We start from the raw sequence: 22776 nt of genomic DNA on the forward strand, positions 1-22776 counted from the left end.
TGGGCCCAATTGTCATGCAGCGCGAGTATTCATGGCGAGGTCTGACTCACACCTCAAACTGATCAGCCCGGTGATCTCGCCAGTATACTCATACACACAACTGCCTGCCAGGAAATGGGCAGTAAACTTGTGCCAGACTCTATGAATACCCAGTACACGCAGGTATTTATGGTGAGGTCTGACTCACACCTCAAACTGATCAGCCCGGTGATCTCACCAGCAAGATCATACATACAACTGTATGCCAGGAAAAGGGCAGCAAACTTACTTGTGCCAGACTCTATGAATACCCAGCACACTGTGCACCACTCTCTCCACCTACATTCCTCACATACCATTGTGCTACCATGGCGGCGGACGTCATGTGATCCATGAAGGAAAGTGCAATGCAATTGCAACATAATAATAATATTCTGCAGTGAGATTTATGAGAGAAGATTTATGAGAGATGGTACATGCTCTGGATTCCTACTAGTACAAAGGTGCAACGCGGAGACAACATGGCATTGTACGACAGTAAAACCTAGGGCCTTTTATCTAAAGGAGTAGGGCACACCATTTCCCATCTGCTTACCACAAAACAGTTCAACTTTGAGTGATGAAAACATCCTCAGACTTTCGAATTTCTACAGCACACCCGGCACTTTTACGATAGGAATGACACCGAGAAAACCGTATGATGATGATGCAAACATACGCTGAGCATCACCACTGCTGATATCACTGATTGACAAATTTGATGAGATTCATAACAAACTCAACAAAACACACCTCAGACCAGCAGATGAGATGATCGTTGGAAGAATCGCACACAATTTGCCACAGCTTTTGAAGGAAGAACGGTAATGCTTCAGCTTCCTTGCTCTCCATACTTGTCTTGAAGGTAATCTTCCGGAGATTGCAGTCTGGCTTAATTCTAATCAACTCACAAACAAGGTCAATTATAAACTAACTTCACTTCCTGCTCTGAAAATGAAAATGATGAGAAGCTTGGCAACAATCGCCCCGGCCCCAGCTTTCCTGACGATCAAACGATCAAAAGTGTGATCACTGAACACTGTGATCAGTGAATCACAGAAATAAAAAGCCGAGTCATGTACAAATGTCTACTCACTGACTGCATGTACCGAGTGTACCACGCGTTATGTGCGTCATGCGGTTTCCATGCTTGAAATCGGCACAAAGCGAAGTGGATGTCCAACAACTTGCGGTGCACTGGCTGTTTTTACAATAAAACGGGGCATTACGTAGTCAGTAACAATGGCATGCGTCATCAAACTCTCATCTGACTGGGTACACACGCCCAAACACAGCAAAACGCAATTCGAATCCTCTGGAAACAGCAAACAGTCCCGTAGTCCAAGGAGAACTGGTACTGCAGTACTGGAGATCGAGACCCATGGAGTACATGACTTTGTGAAGCTTGAGTCGAGCATCGTCATCATCGTCACCATTTTTTTGCGTGGGCTGTAGAAAAGAATTTCTGGAAATCTTGACTCGTGCACGATCGATCATTGCATTCAGCACTCATTGTATTTTGCTCCAGTCAATATTTTGACTTGACAAGTCTTGTATTCGGCACGAGGAGAAGGATCTTTCAGCTATGGGGAAGAGAAAGCGCCGCTGGGTAAGTGATGTGGGCGGGGTGCATGTAACAGCAATGGAATTGAATTATGGTTCTAAATGGATAAGCGTGAAATGTTTCAAGAATTTCTTGTCCAAATCCTCAATCGCCCAGTGCATTGATGATGTACCAGGATTATATTCCAGAATAATTGAATGGTTGAGAATGAACTATTGCTAGCATATCATTTTTTGTGTGACTCAGCAGTGATAAAGGAGTGGCCTTTGGGTCAACAGCTGACAATTTTTTTGACACTAATTCGGGTGCATAAGTCATACAGTAAAATTCCCCAGTGGCTTTCCAACTCTAGCAATGATAAACAGGATACTGGTGAAACTGAATGTGCAACAATTAGCACAACACTGACTGGTGTGATACTGACATCTAACGACTTGATGCTTAGCAGCATCACGTCAGGAATGCGCAAACCAGCAACGTGAAACAACGCCACCCACCCTTGGGAGGCTCATGTTATCGAAGATACGCAAAGAGGGGAAGTTACACGCAAACAATGTGAGACAGACTGGACCGCACTATCTCTTTTCGTACTATTCTACATGGAGAAAGGCCCTTGACATGGACTAGCAAACGGCAGTAACAAGTAGTGTCACATGACGTACGTTTCGCCGTGTACATGCTGACGGCTCATCAGGTGTGCAGGTTAGATTCAGATGGAGAGCCAAGGATTAAAAAAAAAAAAAGAGAGGACGGAACAGTTCACAAGTTATCCAGTGTTGCCGTCCTGTGCCGTGGTCCGCATGAAGGACAATAGATACTTGAGAATCTTCATCGGAGGCATCCTCCTCACTAAGAGCTGCTGATGCATGTATCGCCTCCATTTCACAAACAGACTCCAAGAACAACTAAAACAACTGCTTCTTGATAGCTCATCACCACATGTTTCATCACATGTGCCTTTTTCGGGCTAAGATTTTTGATAATGCCACTGTAAAACGGGCTTCTCCTGGGCCGTGTACGATGTTTAACGTCACTCAGAGCCCCTGTAGGAAAGTGATCTGTGTCAAACCCTGCGTGGCGATTCACGTGTCTATATCTTCTCCGGTGGTGTGGGTTGTTAGTACTGTCTCAGAACCCTGGATATGACATTCTTGTCTTGCTGTGATCTTGTCCCTAGGGAGGAGGTGGTGCGTCCAAGCGCTCCCGTGATGGAGACGGCGCCGACGGACCGCGGCCAGAGCCCAGGCGGGCGGACAAGCGCGTTGTCGTGAAGGAGAACGAGGCGTTTGAGCGCTACTACAAGGCAAGTTCCGTGCTGCTTTGCAAGAACTGTCTGTAATTTGCCCCCTAATACCGATGAACAGTTACGTTGTGACGCCACTGGCATACATTTAGATCAATCGAATCATGACAGTTATGTGTCTGGAAGTCGAACTAGTTGCGATCACTGAAATCCGGCCCAAGGTGCAAAACTAGCACCCTGGACCAGTTCCGATCACATCACTTTAATTGCACATGGGTACGTCAAGCGGCATGCTACTTCCAGGGTGTCAAGGGCCGTGCAAGTTGAGGGTGCCAAATATGCACTTTGGGTCGGATTTCACCGAGCACAACTGTACATGAAATTGAGCATAATGTATTCAGATGTCTTCACAGGAGCAAAGACATGTAACGATGCTGTTTGTGCTTGAGCCCACTGTGACAAGTGAGTCCTGGACGGGAGCCGTGACATGACAGCATATGCATTCTGGGTATTCTTGTGCTCATGCATCTTTTCAGGAGCAAAAGATTGCATCTGAGTCCGAATGGAGCGAGGTCATGGAGACCTTCCGCACAGAGCTTCCAGTCGTCTTCCGCATTGCCGGTGTGCGTAGGTAAGTGGTCTGCTCTGCTGGTGGGCAAAACCTGCTCCTTGTGGTGTGATACTACAGTCGTCTTGTATGATAGAAAGTGTATTATCCCTATTGCTGCTTGTCTTATTTCCCTCCCCCCCCCCCCCCCCCCCCCCCAATCATCTGCCATGGTTGGCTAACACCCACTCTCTCTGATTTGACTGGTGTTCGCACTGCGCCTTGAGATGTTGAAATAAATAAATGATTTGTTGAAAGGTGTCGCTTGTGTTGCATCTCGCGGATTGTACCTGCACGTTTCTTCTTCTTTGCTGTCAATGTTTTGCCTTTCCCCAGCCTTGCTGAAGACATCAGCAAATGCCTGGAGGAGACCTACTTCACGGAGTTGCAGAACATTGAAATCGATGACTGCAAAGTGGATCCACCCAAGCCGCTGCCCTGGTACGTACATGCAGATTCACTAAGCACAGCATCCTGGGTTTGGGCGTTGTCTGCAGGTTATTTCCAGCTTGTCTGCTTCCTGCACTGACCTAGGTCGTAGTGTGCATGTATTTTGAACTGGTAACACAGTGTGCCTGTAGCTGGAGTAGTATACAATATCATCACCATCATCTTTTTGTATCATGTGTGTGCAGTGAAACTTGAAAGAAATCTGTGATTTATTGCCAAGGCCATTCATATCTGAGGTCGAATCTGAGGTCAACCGTATCTCCTTTTTTTTTTTTTACTTCTGACTGATTTACTCTCAGGTACCCTGATCGTGTTGCATGGCAGGTCAACCTGAGCCGGAAGACGGTGCGCAAGTCAGAGAAGCTCAACTACTTCCACAAGTTCCTCGTGCGCGAGTCCGAGCAGGTCAGTATAGCTTGACATGGTCAGTTTCTCGTTTAAAGATTTATTGGTACTGTACATGTAGTCCACTGCTTGGAATAGTGTGGCACTGCCTACTGGCCAGACAAATCCAATCTCATGAATAAAATAGCACCGGGCGATGCGCAGCCCTGGCACTACACACATTGTTCTGAGCACTCGAACGCGGCGCTACTTTATTCACGAGATCAAGAGTGTACAACTCTTCATTTGGGGTCTCCGACGGCGAACGCTCGCATCACGTGTCCCAGATACATTTTATACTACGTACAACTAAGGCTAGCGTGCGCGCAATCCGAATATCTGCCATGAGTTGCATACGCGCAGTGCATTTCTGTTAGGGAGTGCTTTTTTATTACTTCGCTGCTCGCTAAAAACGGACTGGAAACGTACAACTGGGACACTACACCATGTGATGTGAGTTTTTGTCGTCGGCGAACCCCATAGAAAGGGTATCAGGAGTTGCACACTCTTGGGGGCTTATAATACTCTTGATGAGATTGAATTTCTCTGGTCGGAGCTGTACTTTTTTGTGCAGACTTCATACACCTTGTCATTGTGATGTCATTATTACACACGTTGCCCACCAAAGTAGGTGTACTTCTGTGATCTAAACGCAGTGCAACCGCGTGCACCCGCTCATTTGTACGTGCCTGGTTTGTACACTCTACATCACTGTGCACCCGGCCTACTGAGATCTAAAACCTTGGCCAGAGAAACTCGACCTCATGAATATAAATTATTCATTAAAGGGGAAGTTAAGGCAAAAATTAAAATTTCACCAGTTGTAGTCTTCGGGGTGCTGAGTCGAATGGTCTTTCTCCGAGGAAGCTGAGACGCTCCCTTCCTACTTGAATCCCAATCGAACTCGCGCACTTCCACCAAAACTGGGTGACTGCGCCCTACTAGATGGGGATTTGTATGCAAAATGTCACTAAAAGCGCCATTTCGTTCTTATAAAAGCACGGATGACCGCGATTGGCCCATATGTTGTAGTCTTTTGGACGCTGAGTCGACTGGTTTTGGTCCGAAAAGGCTGCGATGCAGCGTTCCTCCTTTATTCCCAATCGAACATGGTTGAAGAAGCGGTCACGTGGTCCTGGGTGCCCAAATCACCTGGTCACCACGCCAGCAGGTGACAACTTTCACACCAAGGTTCAACTCGAGTTCAACTCGAGTGACAGGACTGCACCCAAAAAAGGTCAAACAGGCTAGTAAGTTGTACCCTGCAGGCACGGTGACCAGGTGACTGGTGTACGCAGGAGCACGTGACCGCTTCTTCAACCATGTTCGATTGGGAATAAAGGAGGAACGCCGCATCGCAGCCTTTTCGGACCAAAACCAGTCGACTCAGCGTCCAAAAGACTACAACATATGGGCCAATCGCGGTCATCCGTGCTTTTATAAGAACGAAATGGCGCTTTTAGTGACATTTTGCATACAAATCCCCATCTAGTAGGGCACAGTCACCCAGTTTCGGTGGAAGTGCGCGAGTTCGATTGGGATTCAAGTAGGAAGGGAGCGTCTCAGCTTCCTCGGACCACGACCATTCGACTCAGCACCCCGAAGACTACAACTGGTGAAATTTTAATTTTTGCCTTAACTTCCCCTTTAATAGCGCCGGGTGCTACACAGCCCAAGCACCCCCCGCCCCCATGCATTGCACTCGAACACGGCGCTACCTTGTTCATGGGATCGAATTTCTTTGACCAGAACTGCAGCACTCGGCATCACTGAGTACCCAGTATTGTGAGATCTAGCATGTCTGAAAGCAATGCACCAGTCAGTTCTTTTAGAACTAGTGTTGAGTTGTGCAAATTATGTTTTGTCCAAATGCCCAAACTTGTCGTTTTTTGCTCTCATTCTGTTGCTTCTGGCTGTGAAGGGTAACATCACTCGGCAGGAGGCCGTCAGTATGATCCCACCACTTCTCCTGGATGTCAAGCCAAATCACAATGTAAGTCTGAATCTGCACCATATCCTGCTGCACAACTCTAATGTGGTCATTTGTCTGTTTGCTCACGAGCCCTTTCTTGTTGCCTTCGTCGTGAATACTTCTTATTTTGCTCGTTTCTGTTTCTTATTGTGTTAGGTTCTGGACATGTGCGCTGCACCTGGCTCCAAAACTGCTCAAATCATTGAGATGATGCATTCTCGTGACGGCAGCGTACCAAGTAAGTGTGACGTGACGGTGCCAGGACATTATTTTCATGAACGGCTGGTGTCATCTTTGTGCCTTCATATACCGCATTTCCTCAGTACAAGTCTCACCTTTTTGCACTACGAAAAGAGGATGGTGCAACTTACAATCTAGTGTGACTTACTAGTTACTGATGAAGTGAATGTACTGAAACAGTAGCTCCCGGACCTGAAAGTTGTTGTACGACTTCTAATCGAGTGTGACTTATATTCGGGGAAATGCGATTGATGTTTCTGCGAGTGGTCTTGGTTGCCCTTCCTTCGCGTCGCAGTGTGCGCTGTACGCACCTGCATTGCCACTAGCAGCCAGATTGTGTCGCTGTAACTTCTTCTGTGATCAGATGTCGTACTCATGTGTTGTTGACAAGGAAAGGGACACGTGGATATGAGTTTTAAAGAGTATCCATGTGCCCCTTTCCTTTTTACATTTTATTCGCTCAACATCCGAGTTTCATGTGTTGTTCTTCCAGGTGGCCTCCTGGTGGCAAATGACAAGGACAACAAGCGATGCTACATGCTGGTGCATCAGACCAAGCGCCTTAACAGCCCGTCTCTTGTCGTGCTGAACGAGGATGCTTCCTGCATTCCAAACTTGTGCTTTGTAAGTCAGCCGGAACCAGGTCTGAAGGAGATCGCTCTGAACCACTCCAACTTCATGACATTGTACTGGCATGTCCTATTGTACTCGATCATGTGAGAATTTCAAGGGCACAATGATCTTTTTTTCGGATTTGTTACTTTTATTGATTTCTTTTGGTTTTCGTGTTCTTGTTATCTCTCTGTAGGATGACCAGCGGAAAGTCCCAATCCAGTTTGACCGGATCTTGTGTGACGTCCCGTGCAGGTACGGTTATCAAACGCCAGTGTAGCGTCGTGCACGGTGAAAGCCAACCCCACGAGTCGGCTGCCACTGGCTGTTGTAAATGCCTAACATTAGCAACATCGGATTGTGCACTGGTGCAGGGGCACTGACTCGCTCATTACTCTTTGTGGATTGCATTTCACGGTACACGACTGTGCACTCATTCTTCGGCCGTGTGTGTGTTTTCACGTATTGTATTGTACTTGTATCAGCACATCAATGCATGCAATGCATGACTGTATATGATCTGGTTACGTTGGTGGACAGTTTAAGTTAGAGTTAAGCTGTGTTCACAACTGGCGCGTGTACGCGTGAAACCACGCGTTTGTGTGTATTTTTGCTGGCTTTTGGGGCGCCATGCGTACGGAAACGCGCCGAAATGGAAATTCCAACATGTTGGAATTTTCAGCGCGTATCAGGCGCGTACCAGCGTGCATGCCAGTCACTTTGACTGACGGGGTCAAAAAATTAGTACTCGAAGGTGTCACACGCGCTAAATACGACTCGGATTGCTGTTTTTTGTGAAAGGCTGAGCGCGCGTTTGGGCACGCATGAACCGCAAGCGTACCGCGTACACGCGCCAGTTGTGAACACAGCTTTAGTCATAACTCGTACTCGTTTATAAGTCATAACTCGTTTTTTTCATCATGTTGTGTACAGTGGTGATGGCACGTTCCGTAAGAACCTCGAAGTTTGGCGTACCTGGTCTGCCACCAACGCCAATGGCTTGCACAGGTAAGTTGTGCCTGTGTTTACCTTCACTGTTGTCTCATGATCGCCTACTTGTGCGTGAAGCTCAGAGTAGCAACGCTTTCTTTCCCCCTTGTTGTTTCCCTATACGTACCAGTGGCAAGGTGACGGAATTGAGCAGCTTATCGGGCGGTTTGGGCTGTTCCGAGGCTTGTGTTTTGGAATGACCCGCCTGCTGTCCAGCCTCTCATACTTGTACTTTCCTGTAGACGGAAATAGTGCTAATTCTCCACCCTACTACCAAGGTAGCCTAGCGTCCTTTCTAGCAGAAATTTCCCCGGAGGATGTACCCAGTGTGCTGACAGTGCTCAACACCACGGAGGCAGAGCGTAATACAGAACAACAAGGACAATCAAGGCTTGTTTGCTGCTACTTCAAGTTTCATGCTCTCGCAATCACCAGGCAACACAGCAGAAATTTCAGTAGGCAGCACAATCCTTGCGTGGATTATACTCACGCTTGGATTCACACAGGTGCAGCTACTTAGGTTTCTGCTGTTGCATTGTTTTGCATTCAGACTCCAGGCAAGAATTCTGCGCCGTGGTCTGGAAATGCTGGCTGTTGGTGGACGCCTTGTGTACTCGACGTGCTCGCTGAACCCCGTCGAGGACGAGGCGGTCGTGGCCTCGTTGCTTGATCAGTGCCAGGGTGAGACGATTACGTGTGTGTATGTGTGTTTGTGTTTGTGCGTGTGTGTCCCGCGGCGCCCGTAGGCTTCCTGGATGTGCTGGTTGTGGTTGAATGGATGGTGGTGTTGCTGTCACATGGTGTTTTTTCTGAATTGCCGTACTTCGTGTAATGTCGGCGTGGATTTATTTTGAAATGAACCTCCTCTCGAGACTGGGTTGTCTTTCAGTACGCACAGTGTTGTCTTTGTCATTCTTCAATCTTCACTCACCATGTCGATACGCTTTGGTTGTGCACTGTTTTACCACAGGTTCTGTTGAGCTGGTGGATTGCAGCGACTCCCTGCCAGATTTGAAGCGCAGCCCTGGTCTATCTACGTGGAAGGTAAGCGTGTGCCGCTTGGTGTCCTGCGGACGTATTTGCTGATCTTTTCGCAACTTTGTGTACGCACAGGTGTCTTTAGTGCAGCGGCTGTAACTGTTGTGTGCCTGTGCTGTTTACATGCCTACGCTGTCGCATGTATTCTCCACTTCTCCTTTTGTCTTTATCGAGTGTACTTGTAATGTGTAGCTGTAGTGCAATGGTTGTTGTGTCGGATTGGCGAGAGAGAGTGTGTGGGCCTTCATCCATGGTACTGTTGCCATAGTGAACTCAACACGCTGTGCTTGCTCTCGTGGATTTCCAGCTTGCCTCTCTGGCTCAGTTGAGTGCTGATGGTTGTCTTAATATTCTTGTTGGATCATTCTGTTAGGTTGCAGTGAAGAACGGAGAACTCGTCAGCTCACATGACGATGTTCCTGAGGAGCTGAAGGAAAGCCACCCGGCATCGATGTTCCCACGCAATAAGCCAGACCTTCATCTGGAAAGATGGTGAGCTTTTGAGGAAAATTGTTTCACCTTCTGTCCAATACTGTGTGTGCTGGTGCGTGTTGCTTTTGTTTTGTTACCTTGAGTTGTTTTGGCTTTGTCAAAAAATTAGGGCTGCATACAATGCATAGAGTTACTGAGTATTGAAGCAGAAATGCCATTGTTCTGTGTCATGTTTCATTGTTTTTGCAGCTGGAGAGTTCTCCCTCATTTCCAGAACACTGGTGGCTTCTTCATCGTAGCGCTGCGTAAACTGGCCGTCCTGCCGTGGATGAGGAGTGCACCTAAGACCACTGAAACCAAGGTTGGCCATGCGCTGAACTTCTTTGGCTGATTCTAGTTACAGAGCTCCTTGTCTTGGTTCATTCTGCTCCGCTGTCATTTCCAGGTTTCTTTCTGTCTTGTACAGAAGGGTGGTGCTCTTGCGAAACCCAGTCTGTGTAATTGGCGTAGTTTGTGTGTTCAGTGCATCTGCTTGGTGTATTGGTGCATGGCATCAAATATACAGTTCGTACACCTCTGTCATGTTCCTAGAGTGGCTGTGGATGACATCAAAGATATCTTCCGTACATCTCCATGTAGTGTCACTGTGAGATGTCGAACTCCACCAGACTGACCTTGGGCAGTGTCTTGTCGTGTTTCATGTGCTGTTTGCGTCAGACCGAAGGCCAGGCTACACCACCGGCCACCGTTGATGGCGAGAAGGAGACTAGTAATGGTGCCAGCAGCAGTGAATCTCCAGCTTTTGCTCCGCGTCCTCCAGCAAGGTATGATGTACGGGTCCAGGGAGGCAAACACATTATCATGTTATCATTCTGAGTAGAATGTACTTTAGCTTGACACACGGCAACTTTATCTTGTGTTCTACGTGAAGTAACACTAAGAGGCTGAGCGAGATGTGGTCCACACAATGATCTGTAGACAGGTCATTGGTATTGCCTGTGGTTCCAGGAAGACAAACCAATCTACAGTGAAACCTGTCTAAGACGACCAGTCAAGGGACCTTCAAAATGTAGTCTCTGTTGCCAGGTGGTCTCCTTATCCAGAGTCGTTTGACTGGAAATAGCATCCCTTGATCCTCGTTACAGTGGTCTTCTGGGGCAGGTGGTCGCCTTATCCGAGTGGTCGCCTTGACAGGTTTTACTGTATCTTTCTGAGTAGAATGTACTTTAGCTTGATACACAAGAGCTTGATCTACGTGAAGTAATGCTAAGGCCTCATTTACACGACAACGATTGAAAAACGTTTTTCAATCGTTTTCGAAACGTTTTTGCTGTTTACACGAAAACGATAATCGTGTACACTGCAACACGTTTTTCGGCGCACAATGGTCACGTGCAATAAGTTGACCTGGCGCAGGCTGGCGGCGGCATGTTTTGAGTACAAGGCTCGTACTAGTAAAACGTTTTTGCCGTTTACACGAGAACGAAACGGAACGAAAACGATTGAAAACCCCTTTGAAGCCGTTTTTCGTTTGAAACGTTTTTCAGCGTTGTCGTGTAAACGCTCTTATCAAAATCTGTGGAAGCGTATTCTTTTTAAAACGTTTTTGACAAAAACGTTTTTCAATCGTTGTCGTGTAAACAAGGCCTAAGAGTCTGAGCAAGTTGTGGTCCACACCATGATCTGTAGTGTAGACCGTGTAGGGTGTGTTTTTTGCTAGTTCCCCAGGAAGACTTGCTCGTGATATGAATTTGAAGATGTAGGATGCTGTGTGTGCTTGTGTCTCCACCGGTTATATTCTCATCCGGCCCAATCCTGCTCTTGCTACTTCGAAGTAGTACAGTAAAACCTGCCCTAACCGGATGCCCTTGGTTCAGTGGAAACTGTCCTGATACGACAGGATTCCGTTTGATCGAAGGATGCACGTTCAGTCCACAGCACTTTGGTGCCTGAAAATTTGTCCGGTCAATACAGGATTCCGTTTGGCACAGTGTCCGGCAAACACGGTTCACTGTATGTGAGTTTAGGCAGGACTATAACTATCCGTTTGTTTAATACTTTACACTCTCGTGTTGTTGTTGTGCTCCCCGTGCTGGTGCGCAGGCCCAAGCGTAAGTTCAAGAATGCCTTCAAGGAGGATCCCTTCGTTTTCTTCAAGGGCGAAGAGGACCCGAGCTGGATTACCGTTCGGTTAGTCAAACTGTTCCAGTCTTTCTTGGTGTGCTATGTAATTTGTATTGATTGTGAATGTCTGTATTGAGCTACTAGTATTCGGCCTCGCTTGTTCAATGTATATTAATCACGATGTCACCATGGCTTATTGCGCTCTTGTATTGGATGTGGTCTGCAGGGATTTCTTCAAGTTGGGAGAAGGCATCGAACCACACCAGCTCTTAACCCGCTCGCATGGAGGTCGCAAGAGAGCGATCTACATGACGTCGTCCACGATCTCAAAGCTGATTCCGAAGAACGAGGATTTCGTCAAGGTACATGTACTGTGCAACAGCACTGTAATATGTTTCTGCTCCCTCTATTAGTTTCAATGCATATTCAATCTCTTTCCGTGCCTCTTGTTCTTTGCACTGCTCTGTACCGACGTTCGCAGTCATGTACTAGTATTTTCGACGTTCTCTTGATACTGTAGCCCCATTGCGCTTTGCCAAAGACGGAAGGCTAGAGTAATGCAAGTGAATACGCTGGGATCAGGAATAAGTTACATGCACTGTTCAACATCACTCAATGCCTTGGTGGCTGTGTGGAGTGCTGGTGGTACAGACTACGGTAAAACCTGTCAAGGAGACCACCTGTCCAAGAAGACCACTGAAACCAGGATTAAGGGATGCTATTTCCAGTCAAAGGACCCTGGATAAGGAGACCACCTGGCAACAGAGACCACATTTTGAAGGTCCCTTGAGCGGTCGTCTTAGACAGGTTCTCTGTATGCCCTTGGCATTGCACAGTGGGCTCATTGTCATGCCTGTGCTATTATCCCGTCCGTCCGCTACAGGTCATCAACACAGGTGTGAGGGTGTTTGCCCGGAGCACGCAGGCAGGTGCTGCCTGCGACTTCCGCGTCGTGCAGGAGGTAGGGTGAACAGTGTGGGTGAACTCTGCTTTGTCGATGTTGATGATAGCTGCTGTTCTTGCTATGTTGGTCCTGGCCATTGTTCTTGCTATCTTGGTCCTGACTATGGTTCTTGCTATTGGGCCTGGCTTCTGCTCTTGCTATCTTGGTCCTGGCTACAGTTCCCGTTATGGCGGTCCTGGCCTTTGTTCTTGCTATGTTGGTCCTGGCTGCTGTTCTTGCTATGTCAGTCCTGGCTATTGTTCTTGCTATGCCGGTCCTGGCTGTTGTTCTCGCTATGCTGGTCCTGGCCACTGTTCTTGCTATGTTGGTCCTGGCTGCTGTTCTTGCTATGTCAGTCATGGCTATTGTTCTTGCTATGCTGGTCCTGGCTATTGTTCTTGCTATGCTGGTCCTGGCCATTGTTCTTGCTATGTTGGTCCTGGCTGCTGTTCTTGCTATGTCAGTCATGGCTATTGTTCTTGCTATGCTGGTCCTGGCTACTGTTCTTGCTATGCTGGTCCTGGCTATTGTTCTTGCTATGCTGGTCCTGGCTACCTGTCTTGCTATGTCCGTCCTGGCTACTGTTCCTACTATGGCGGTCCTGGCTACTGTTCTTGCTGCTATCTCGGTCCTGGCTACCTGTCTTGCTATGTTAGTTTCACTGGCTAGTCGGTATCTGCGACGGGTGAAATTATAGGCTAGGTGTGATAGAGCATGCAGCAAACATACCGGGGACCTATCTGAACTGCGTTCGGCGCTGTATTAGTATTACATAATTACATTATCCAACTTATTGTCTTTGTGTGCTCCCTGCTCTCCTTGCTCAGGGTCTACATGCCATCTTGCCGCACATCAACGCCAGGCGCTACACGATCCTGGCCAGCGATGCACTCATGCTGCTTGCCAATTGGTCGCCACAGCTGTATGATCTCAGCAAGGAGCTGCAGAAGCTGGTCGAAGATGTCCGTAAGTGTCTAGCGAACTCTGAGATGTAGTGGGACTGTCGTACTCAATGAAGTTCAGCCTGGGGAAGTTGGCCCCCTGCAGTGCATCGATGCACGGATATCCACAGGGTTTGATAACGCTGCACAGTGCTTGTCACTAGCTGACTCATTAGGACGCATCTCCTTGTGCAGAACTGTAGGAGCAATGGTAAAATGCAGTCAACTTTGCGTATAACGACACTCGGCGGGGCATCAGAAAAGTGTCTTTACTCGCGAAGTGTCCTTATACCCGAAGTCTCTTTATATGCGTACAGTTGTTGTTGTTGAATTCTTTATTCTCACGATGGCACCATCACTAATAAGAGATCAGTTAGAAGGGACTTTGCTCTGGGCATGGGAATTCTGTCGTTATTCGCGAATTGTCATAATATCCGCAGTCGTTATTAGCGAAGTTGACTGTATTTTAGTTTGGCAGTGGATAATCACTGGTAGTATTTACATCGCAGTGACGTGACTCGGTGCATCATTCTGTACTTTACCAACATGACGCGGTTGTAGATCTGAGTGCTGGTATTGACATGCACCTTGTATGCGTTGTCGTCTCTCCCGTTATCGCGCACCAATGCTGTATGCGTTGTTGTCTCTCTCGTTATCGCGCACCGATGCTGTAGGCGTTGTTGTCTCTCTCGTTATCGCGCACCAATGTTGTAGGCGTTGTTGTCTCTCTCGTTATCGCGCACCAATGCTGTATGCGTTGTTGTCTCTCTCGTTATCGCGCACCAATGCTGTGTGCTGTGCATGTGCTTCTGCTTGATTTACCAACAGCAAACGGTTCTTGTGTGTTGACGCTGCCGGCTGGTTCGAAAAGCTCCACGCCCGAGGACTCCGAGGATGTGAAAGGGTACGGGAATTTGCCAGCTTCTGAATTGTCAATAGCAAATGTCTGTATGCAGTCACTATGTTCACTATATTTACGATTTTTTGGGGTGTTGCTTCAGTCCTATGGCCACAGTAGACTTCTGCAGTACCCAGAGCTGTCTATTCCATGCCAATGCATGTATCGAGAAACTGCTGGATGTGTTGCTTGGCACATACTTGTACCCAACTATTGGCGTGACGTCTGAAAGGAAGCTTGTTTAAAAATCTATACTGTACAAGCAAAAATATTCGTCTGGAATTTAATTTCGTCTTTTTCGTCCAAGGAGCTTTTGGACTAAATTAAGTGCCGGACTAATGTCGATTTGCCCAGCTTTTCAATACACTCTTGTGATCCATGGACGAAATTTTCAACCGGACAAACTTCCTTTCTTTGGAGTTGGACGAAATTATTGACCCACGAAATTTTCTGCCTGTAAAGTATCCGTTTTTTACTGGAGAAGGCTATCATTCCAAAGGCTGACTTCGTTATGCTGTTGTTTCTTTCTTACACTTGTAGGTTCTCAGCACGAGCACTGTCCTGCCCGCTTCACTTCAGCGCCTGGAAGAGCAAGTTCACAGTGAGACTGCTGGTTACAGCTGATGACCGCTCTCACTTCCTCATGTTACTGGGCCAGGGCAAGGTTGAGGAGATCCAAGCACAGGTGAGCAAACAACTCCGACAGTTAAAAAAGACATATGCATGGATCAGAAGTGCACATTCTTTTGGGGGTGTTGTCAATGGTGTGCGGTGTAGAAGCACCTGCATGTTTGTGATGAACTCTACGGATCAGGGACTGTAGATGGACATATTGATTTTTGCAGTTTGGTTGTGCTCAACAATGCCCCACAAGTATCGTTATAATGTACCTGCTGCAATGTGTGTATGTGCTCTGCTTCCAGGTTGAGGCTCAGATGAAGGAGCTGGCTGGCCGCCCGAAGAAGAACACTGATGGTGAAGACGCCCCAATGGAGGAAGCTGGAGCAGACGTGAGCTGTGCTGCGCAGCCAGAGAAAGAAGGGAGCACTGGCATTGCGCAGGAGGCCGCAGCGGATGATACTGACGAGAGCCCAGTTACCGCCGAGGCCGCAGCGGATGATGCTGACGAGAGCCCAGTTACCGCCGATGCCGCTGAGTCAGCAGAGTGAGTGAAGAGCAACGGAGTGACTGTATTTGCGACGATCCCCTGCTTCTTCTCGACGGGTTGATCACCCCGCACCGGAGACAGCGGCTTTCGGAAACCCACACGGCACTTTGTGTGCGTTGCGTCCTACCAAGCAAGCTGTATCGTGGCGTGCTGACTTTTCTTCAGTGCTCAAACATTAGCGTGGCGTCATGCTCACTTCTTTTACCCAGCCTTGCCACATACATTCATGTTCTTACTTGATGTATGTGTGCACATATGGTGATGATCTGACAGCTTTCAGCAAGCCTTTGTCATGTTTCGAGTGCTGGATTTATTTCCGTGTGGCCCCGACCCCCGGGTGGAGGACTGGGTCAGCCGGATTATTTTCTTCGTTGATCTCCCTGTACATGAGATTGCCTATAGAAATTGACTCTCTAAGAGTTTCGGTCTTTGAATTCCCAATCACTTCCTGACATCAGTTGCGGCAATGTGTGCAATTATGTCAGCCTGTATGCTGGGCATCAACAGCATTTTTGATTTCAGCAGAGAAGTTCTACAGTGTGATTTACTGCTTCAAAGCCAAAGTGGCCGGCCAGAACATGCTTTGCCGGAATTTAGTGAGTGATTCCTCATCAATCCTGGGTACAGTAGGGTCGCGTGCTGAAGAACGTCCAGCCTGAAATTCTAAGAACGCCACAGCCTAAAGCCAAGAACGGCAGTGTTGGTTTTCTGGCAGCTTGTGGGATACCGTAAAGTCTTGTATAAAAGCCGCACTTGAATATAAGCCGCAATTTTGGGCCCATCAAATCACACATAAGCCTGGTTTTCGTGTTGACATACATAGAAATACCTGTCTTGTATAGAAGCCTGAAAAATTTCACCAAGAAAGTCATAGAAGCCGCGGCTTTTATACAAGACTTTACGGTATATATGATCCAGTACGTATTGTTTCTAAGAATGCAGCCAGATCGCTGAAAAATAAGAACGTCCCAGGCTAACCCCTTGGAAACGACGTTCTTGGGCGCACTCCTCTACACTGTATACAGGATCGAATGAGATGAACAGGCATATGCACTCCTTGCATACTACTTCTCTCAAGTATGATAGAATGCAATCAGTTGTCTCGCATTTGGCAAAGGATGTATTTGAGAATAGGTGACAACATGCAAGAAACGAATTACACTGTAGATCTACAGCGCAGCTCAATGCAATGCGTTCAAGCGAGTGAATGCCACGCCGGGTGTGGTGCAGCCTACACCTGTGAGCACCGGGATGTGAACTGACGCAGGGCGCAAACTCAATTCACATGATCGGATTTCTTTGACCAGCACTGTACATGAATGGCACATTATACCTAGTACTGGAGCAGTCACCTTGTCTACCACTAAAGATACCCATGCCACGAATGATTATCAAGACTAGAAAAGCGAACATCCAGATTAGCAACACTGTCCGGAAGCTCAGCGCACAATACAACATGCAATAAACGAATTACATGTACAGTGCAGCTCAATGCAATCCGATGAAGTAGACTGGCTGGAACGTGTGATAGGGCCATTCACGTATGCCATCCACACTGCATGACACGCTCACATGTTCATGCGAACGGTCCAAAAAGTACAGCTGTGACAAGTGAAATTGCGCCTCATGACACACCATTGGACGCCCATTGCCGGCGATGATAGCGATGCTACAGCAGAAGCCATAGCAGATTGTGCTGGGATTGCACCCTTCAACAGCTTGCAAGGCTGAAGAATTGACCACCACTATTCAGCCTGGTCTACACCACACAGCTATGAAGTGGGTTTTTCTGGCCAGTGAATCCCTACTTTTTGGTCTTTTTCATTTTTTTTCACGCACACACATCACACCACATACTCCGGCATGCACTGGCTGTTGACACACACACACACACACACACACACCGCCCACATTGGGGTTGCACAGGCAGATACAGTGAACTTAACAAGACACAAATGGACAGGCAATCGAAATCAAGACTGCTATGGCAAGTACAATATACAGGGCTGCACAATGAACGGTCGCACGAGTCAAGTGCAGTGCAACACTAGACCTGCGAACACTGGGCTTGTGAAGTTCACAGACTTCAACACACACACGGTCAGATTTCATTGAGCAGCCCTGTAGTGCCTGATGACAACCCCCCCCCCCCCCCTGGCATGCTGGTAAGACCCCAAATAAGGAGGAGAAAGACAACACAACCTCCTTGTCGGTGGAATCCTGACAAATTCGAAATGCAGTAGCTCTAATACACAAGCTGCCAAAACGTACATGGTACATGTACGAGATACAACATACATTTTGGTAGGGTACTGTTATGCAGCGACACAGGTGTTTGGTGTGTGATGTGCTGATGCAGTGCAGGAAACAAAACTTGTGTGCCGTGGATACTTGGCAATGATCTTCTGAATATAACATCTGTCTGAGCGCCAGAGGTCGAATTGTCACAGATGAAGTTGATCCCAGAGCAACTATTTTAAGTATTTGGCAATTGGTCAATTCTATGTAACCCAGGATAAAGTGCATGTTTATCCTCACATGCCACTGGACAAAATAGATTGTCCAGTACATGTAGTAGGGACCCTGACAGTCTTCAATTGAAAGCACCACGACCAGTCCTGTCAAGAATATATTTGAAATCCAAACCGTCAGGATTCCACCTTTCTCTCAGACATGATGATTTACATTGCACAGGCTCTGGTTAAGTTGAGTTATCAGTTCTGATCGCCTCAGGAAAGAATAAAAAATGAAAAAGAAGATCAACCTCTTTTTGAATGGATACAAACGTACTACTTTTTTTGTGGAAACAGACGACACAATATTTGGACAAATTTTCAGCAAACTTCACTCCACACAGACTCAGCTTATTCGATAAGGTAGCCAGGGATCTTGATGCGGATGAACCAGCGCATCACGACAAATGAGACGATGATAAGACTGAAGGCGACGCAGAAATGCAGAATGCGGCTGAGACGTGCCATTCCGGGAGCATTTGACCTTTCCAATACGACGAATCCGAGACCACCGAGTGTGAAGAAGAAACTTGAGGCCAGGCCCTCCATAATGTACTGTCCATTTACACGATACTCCATAAATGCTACTGGCCTCTGGCGACCATGCTCGTCTGTCGTTGATCCAATGCTAGGTGGCTCCACGATCATGTCATAAATTACTCCACCGGTGACGAGAAAATAGGACACAAGGACCAAACTAAACACAACCATGGCCGAAGGCATGGCAATCCATCCTGGCTTCTTCAATTTTAGGTTAGGGCACTCCAGGAACTGGAAGGGGACAGACAACACCGCCTCCATCGTGATAGAAGTAGGAGAGAAACCAATTGTTTCGTTCTTCTCACCTACAACTTCTATCTCAACACACAAAATTTGTGTGACTGGACTCAGCGTTGATTGTTCTGATCCCTCAGCTAATGCCACGACAACCGGAGTTCGCGCATGCGCAAATGAAAATCTGAAACATGGCGTCGTTGGGAAGGCTTTCAAGCCGTCTTCTTCGGGGCTCCATCAGGGCTCAGGTTTGCAGTCCAAGGGTTTTGGGCCTAAGCGCTGCTGCCGAGAGGGATACAGAATGCCGTGTGTCGAATGGAGTCTCGATGTTCCGCCGCCACCTCTGTGCTGCTGGTGAGGCTTTCTATTGAAATTTAATGGGAGTGACAGCACTATGCATTATTGTAGCGCTCAGAGGTTCATTCAGTCAATGCGTGCAAGTACCAAAACAACACTAGCTGCACTGGTCACCAGTCGAAGAGAAAATCATGAAATGAACTGTGTACGCACCCTTGAAATCCCAATTTCTCTTCGCCCTGCTGGGCATACATGCATATCCATTCACCTAACGCGAGTGTATTGGCTCGATGTATATGGATTGGAAATTTGAATGGGATGTCACTCTCCCGAATTACATATCCTTCCATATTTTATTGCTTTCGCCACCTTCTCGTTTGGTAGTTCTTGGTCTGTGCATAAAAAAATGAATACAACACGAATAATGAAGCGGTTGGAAAACTATTCTGGTGCGAAGTAGTGGTTCCGGCGTTCTTCGCGCAACAGTGCTGTGTGTATCCCTATACATTTATCGTTGGGTCTATGTAGCAGCCGATCCCTACAGCGAGCCAGACAACAGTCGCATGATGGAGAACGTCTGTCAGAATCCGCCGAGCCGCGAGCAGCTGGTAAAGCTCGGCGAGTACGTTGCCAGCATCATGCCGAAGTACATCCAGGAAGTACAGATCACGGCGTGCGATGAGCTGGAGCTGCTCATCCACCCGGACGGCATCGTGCCGGCACTGACCATTCTCAAGGAGCACTCCATGACACAGATGACCCAGCTGGTGCATCTGACGGCTCTCGATGTTCCCAAGCGACCGAAGCGTTTTGAGGTATGCCGTTCGATTTGGGATTGTCGTGCATTGCTGCGAACACTATCGTATATGTATTATGACGATGTTAAACCATAGACAAGGAGCTCCGATGGTTCCTGTGAGCGGCTGCACTAAAGCAGGGTATGATGTGCAATGCAGCATTGCAACTCTTCAGTCAAGCTAGTCGTGGTAGCACTGACGATGACTGAGTGATCTGTGTGACTTCTGCCCAGTTGAAGCTAGTCGTGGTAGCACTGACGATGACTGAGTGGTCTGTGTGACTTCTGCCCAGTTGAAGCTAGTCGTGGTAGCACTGACGATGACTGAGTGATCTGTGTGACTTCTGCCCAGTTCATGTGCATCTTTACTTGCACGCCTGGTCACTTCTGGTGTGGATTTTTTTACCGCTTTTCTGTTGCAGCTCGTATACAACCTACTGTCGCTGCCGTTCAACAGTCGTATCCGCCTTCGCACGTACACGGACGAGCTTACACCGCTCTCGTCCGCAGAACCGGTGTTCCGGAGTGCTGACTGGTTGGAGCGCGAGGTATGTTATGTTGTACCGTTAAGCTCTTCTGAGAATTATGTTTTTCATGGTGTTATCACTGTACCTAGAATGTACCGTGCAGGTATTCGTGGACTGCGCATGCTGTAGGAATGGGCACGTGACTGTGGGAGACTGTACGATGCTGGTACATGCACAGTCGTGGCCAAAGAAATCCAACCCACGGGTCAAAACTAGCGCCGCCTTTCAGTTACATCATGCACGTTTCAAAAACCGACCTGAGGGCTGCAGGGGCCGCATGAGCATTGGCGTTGCTTTAGGCACGTGGGTCGGATTTCTTTGGCCACGACTGTACTTGCTGACTGACTGTGTTACTGTTGCCAATGCTTGCTCCCCCGTAGGTCTGGGACATGTATGGCGTGTTCTTCACCAATCATCCGGACCTTCGGCGTATTCTCACCGACTACGGGTTTGAAGGCCATCCGATGCGCAAGGACTTCCCGTTGTCAGGATATGTTGAGGTATGGTGGATCTAATTTGCTTTCATGCATCTACCCTGTTTGTGAATTGTATTGTTTATTATAGAGGTTAGGTGATTACAGCATCAGTCGAGATGTTTTGGCAGAGTCATGGACTCACACGGCGCTGCACTAGCGACTCGCGCTGTATACGTAGTGCCCATTAGAAAATCCGCTGACTCACCCCGTGAAATCATTTGCGTAACCTCTATACTTGTGAGTGCTTAGATCAGAAGCCGACTCGAGTATTGTTCTGGCATCTGCTAAGATGTTAATTTAGAGGAGTGTAATACCCCTGCCTTACATGTACACTGCTGCATCTACTGTGTTCTATTTGTGCACCTCACATGGCCTATATATGCGTTCCTGTTGCACACTTGCACCATTTGCAGCACCCATGAACTCCTGCACGTACTCCGCATCCTTAAACTCAGTACTTGTACTGGCCTTGTGATGATTGCACTGCTTGGACGGTTTTGCAGTATTGGTGCTGTTGCTGTGTCATTGGCTCTGTATTGCCACGCTTTGAACACTGCCTACTTTCCGTGTATGTCCGTTGTCTGTGCGGGTCTGTGTGTATGTGTGTGTGTGCGTGCGTGCGCGCATGTCATTTTGTTCACTTTGTGTGATCTACAGCTACGGTACGACCTTGAAGAGGAGCGTGTCGTCGCTGAACCTGTGGAGCTGGCTCAGGAGTTCCGCCGTTTCGACTTCAACCATTCGTGGGAGCAGTTTCCGCTGCATCGGCAACATGGACCCCCACCGTCTGTGGAAGCGGAGTCCACTTCTAAGCCCGAGGAGAAGAAATAGAGCTTGCTATGAATGATAGTACTGTTTGAACTATTTCCTTGTCTGTCTTTGTGGTGTGAAGTTTGAGAGCTGTTAGGAGAGCAGCAGGGGGGTGAATGCACCAACCTATTTATGTACGCAAGGACCATTTGGCTTGAGATTACTACTCGAAGAGCTGAACAAGGACTGGGGGCCTTGGCGGGGCTCGGGGCGGCTCCCAATAAGTTTGTGCATTCGCCCCCCCTGCTGCTAGGAGTGCTACTGCTTGTTATTTATGCTATAAAGAATTCCTCATGTACATAGCTGTTGCACTGCTTGCATGCCTGTGGTTGGTATCCATTGTGGTACCACTGTAGCTCGAAGTTGGATGTCCGAATAATTTTGCCAACGGCACTTATTTTTTTTTTTTTATGCGTTTGGAATGCTTTCTCTCCTTATTCCTGCTGATACTCACACTGTACAAATTGAAATCCACACATTTGGTATTTTCTGAATATTCTTTTAAATATTTACCATCATATGTAGTATTACATTTACTCGCCGGTTGTATCTCTCTTATTTCCAAGCATCTTAGCCTTTTTATATACCATTTTTTATTTCTTGTGCGAGGCTTGCCTCACTTTTAGTACCCCATGTTTCTATAGTAAATTCTGCGTTGATGTTCAACGATAAAGCGAATGCAACTTCTTCTTGTCACTTGTTTTCTTTGGGCAGTCCGGTGCATCATTGACGTGTTTGCTGTTTGTTAGCTTCAAAGTGCTTACAAATGCTGCAATGAACAACAGCCTGTCAATCCTGCACAGCAAGTCATACTCATACTATGAGTCATAGCGCTAGCGGCTGTGTGTGGGTGTGAGATCAGTTTGTTTGAAGGACCGGTACTCGTACATGCATACGGTCGACCTAAAAAGGCATGTAGTACGGAATCCCGTACGAGCTGCACGTGGAGTCAGAACATT

The 22776-nt window shown here is 47.6% G+C and overlaps 4 protein-coding genes across 6 annotated transcripts in view; 2 read left to right on the top strand and 2 right to left on the bottom strand.

Annotated features, from left to right (window-relative positions):
- The window catches only part of LOC135811268 (heat shock factor protein-like), a 16735-nt gene extending 15714 nt beyond the window's left edge, over positions 1 to 1021 (bottom strand). Inside the window, exon 1 of one of the 3 annotated variants that reach the window (XM_065324490.1) lies at positions 772 to 1021. In XM_065324490.1, the coding sequence (XP_065180562.1) occupies positions 772 to 870 (99 nt within the window). In that variant the 5' untranslated portion in view covers positions 871 to 1021. Of the gene's footprint in view, positions 1 to 574; positions 725 to 771 lie in introns of those variants that run through there. The other 2 variants (XM_065324482.1, XM_065324499.1) reach the window with 2 other exon arrangements.
- Positions 1022 to 1490: 469 nt separating this feature from the next.
- On the top strand, positions 1491 to 16171 carry LOC135811289 (RNA cytosine-C(5)-methyltransferase NSUN2-like). Its single transcript, XM_065324509.1, has 22 exons — positions 1491 to 1627; positions 2760 to 2885; positions 3362 to 3456; positions 3769 to 3873; positions 4182 to 4287; positions 6188 to 6259; positions 6395 to 6476; positions 6972 to 7102; positions 7287 to 7345; positions 8024 to 8098; positions 8631 to 8761; positions 9051 to 9124; positions 9492 to 9610; positions 9800 to 9911; positions 10268 to 10374; positions 11654 to 11740; positions 11901 to 12036; positions 12558 to 12635; positions 13445 to 13583; positions 14387 to 14462; positions 14997 to 15141; positions 15380 to 16171. The coding sequence occupies exons 1-22, from the start codon at positions 1604 to 1606 to the stop codon at positions 15623 to 15625; spliced, it is 2325 nt and encodes a 774-aa protein (XP_065180581.1). The 5' UTR covers positions 1491 to 1603; the 3' UTR covers positions 15626 to 16171.
- Positions 16172 to 18488: 2317 nt separating this feature from the next.
- LOC135831023 (oligosaccharyltransferase complex subunit OSTC-like) lies at positions 18489 to 18938 on the bottom strand. The gene has a single exon (XM_065343304.1). It carries the CDS (start codon positions 18936 to 18938, stop codon positions 18489 to 18491), a length of 450 nt encoding a protein of 149 aa, XP_065199376.1.
- Positions 18939 to 19085: 147 nt separating this feature from the next.
- LOC135811306 (NADH dehydrogenase [ubiquinone] iron-sulfur protein 3, mitochondrial-like) lies at positions 19086 to 22506 on the top strand. The gene is made up of 5 exons (XM_065324529.1): positions 19086 to 19265; positions 19737 to 20023; positions 20427 to 20552; positions 20912 to 21031; positions 21665 to 22506. Exons 1-5 carry the CDS (start codon positions 19103 to 19105, stop codon positions 21836 to 21838), a joined length of 870 nt encoding a protein of 289 aa, XP_065180601.1. The 5' UTR covers positions 19086 to 19102; the 3' UTR covers positions 21839 to 22506.
- Positions 22507 to 22776: the final 270 nt, after the last annotated feature.

This window comes from Sycon ciliatum, chromosome 1 (genome assembly GCF_964019385.1).
Source record: "Sycon ciliatum chromosome 1, ocSycCili1.1, whole genome shotgun sequence".
Classification (NCBI taxonomy): Eukaryota; Metazoa; Porifera; class Calcarea; order Leucosolenida; family Sycettidae; genus Sycon; species Sycon ciliatum.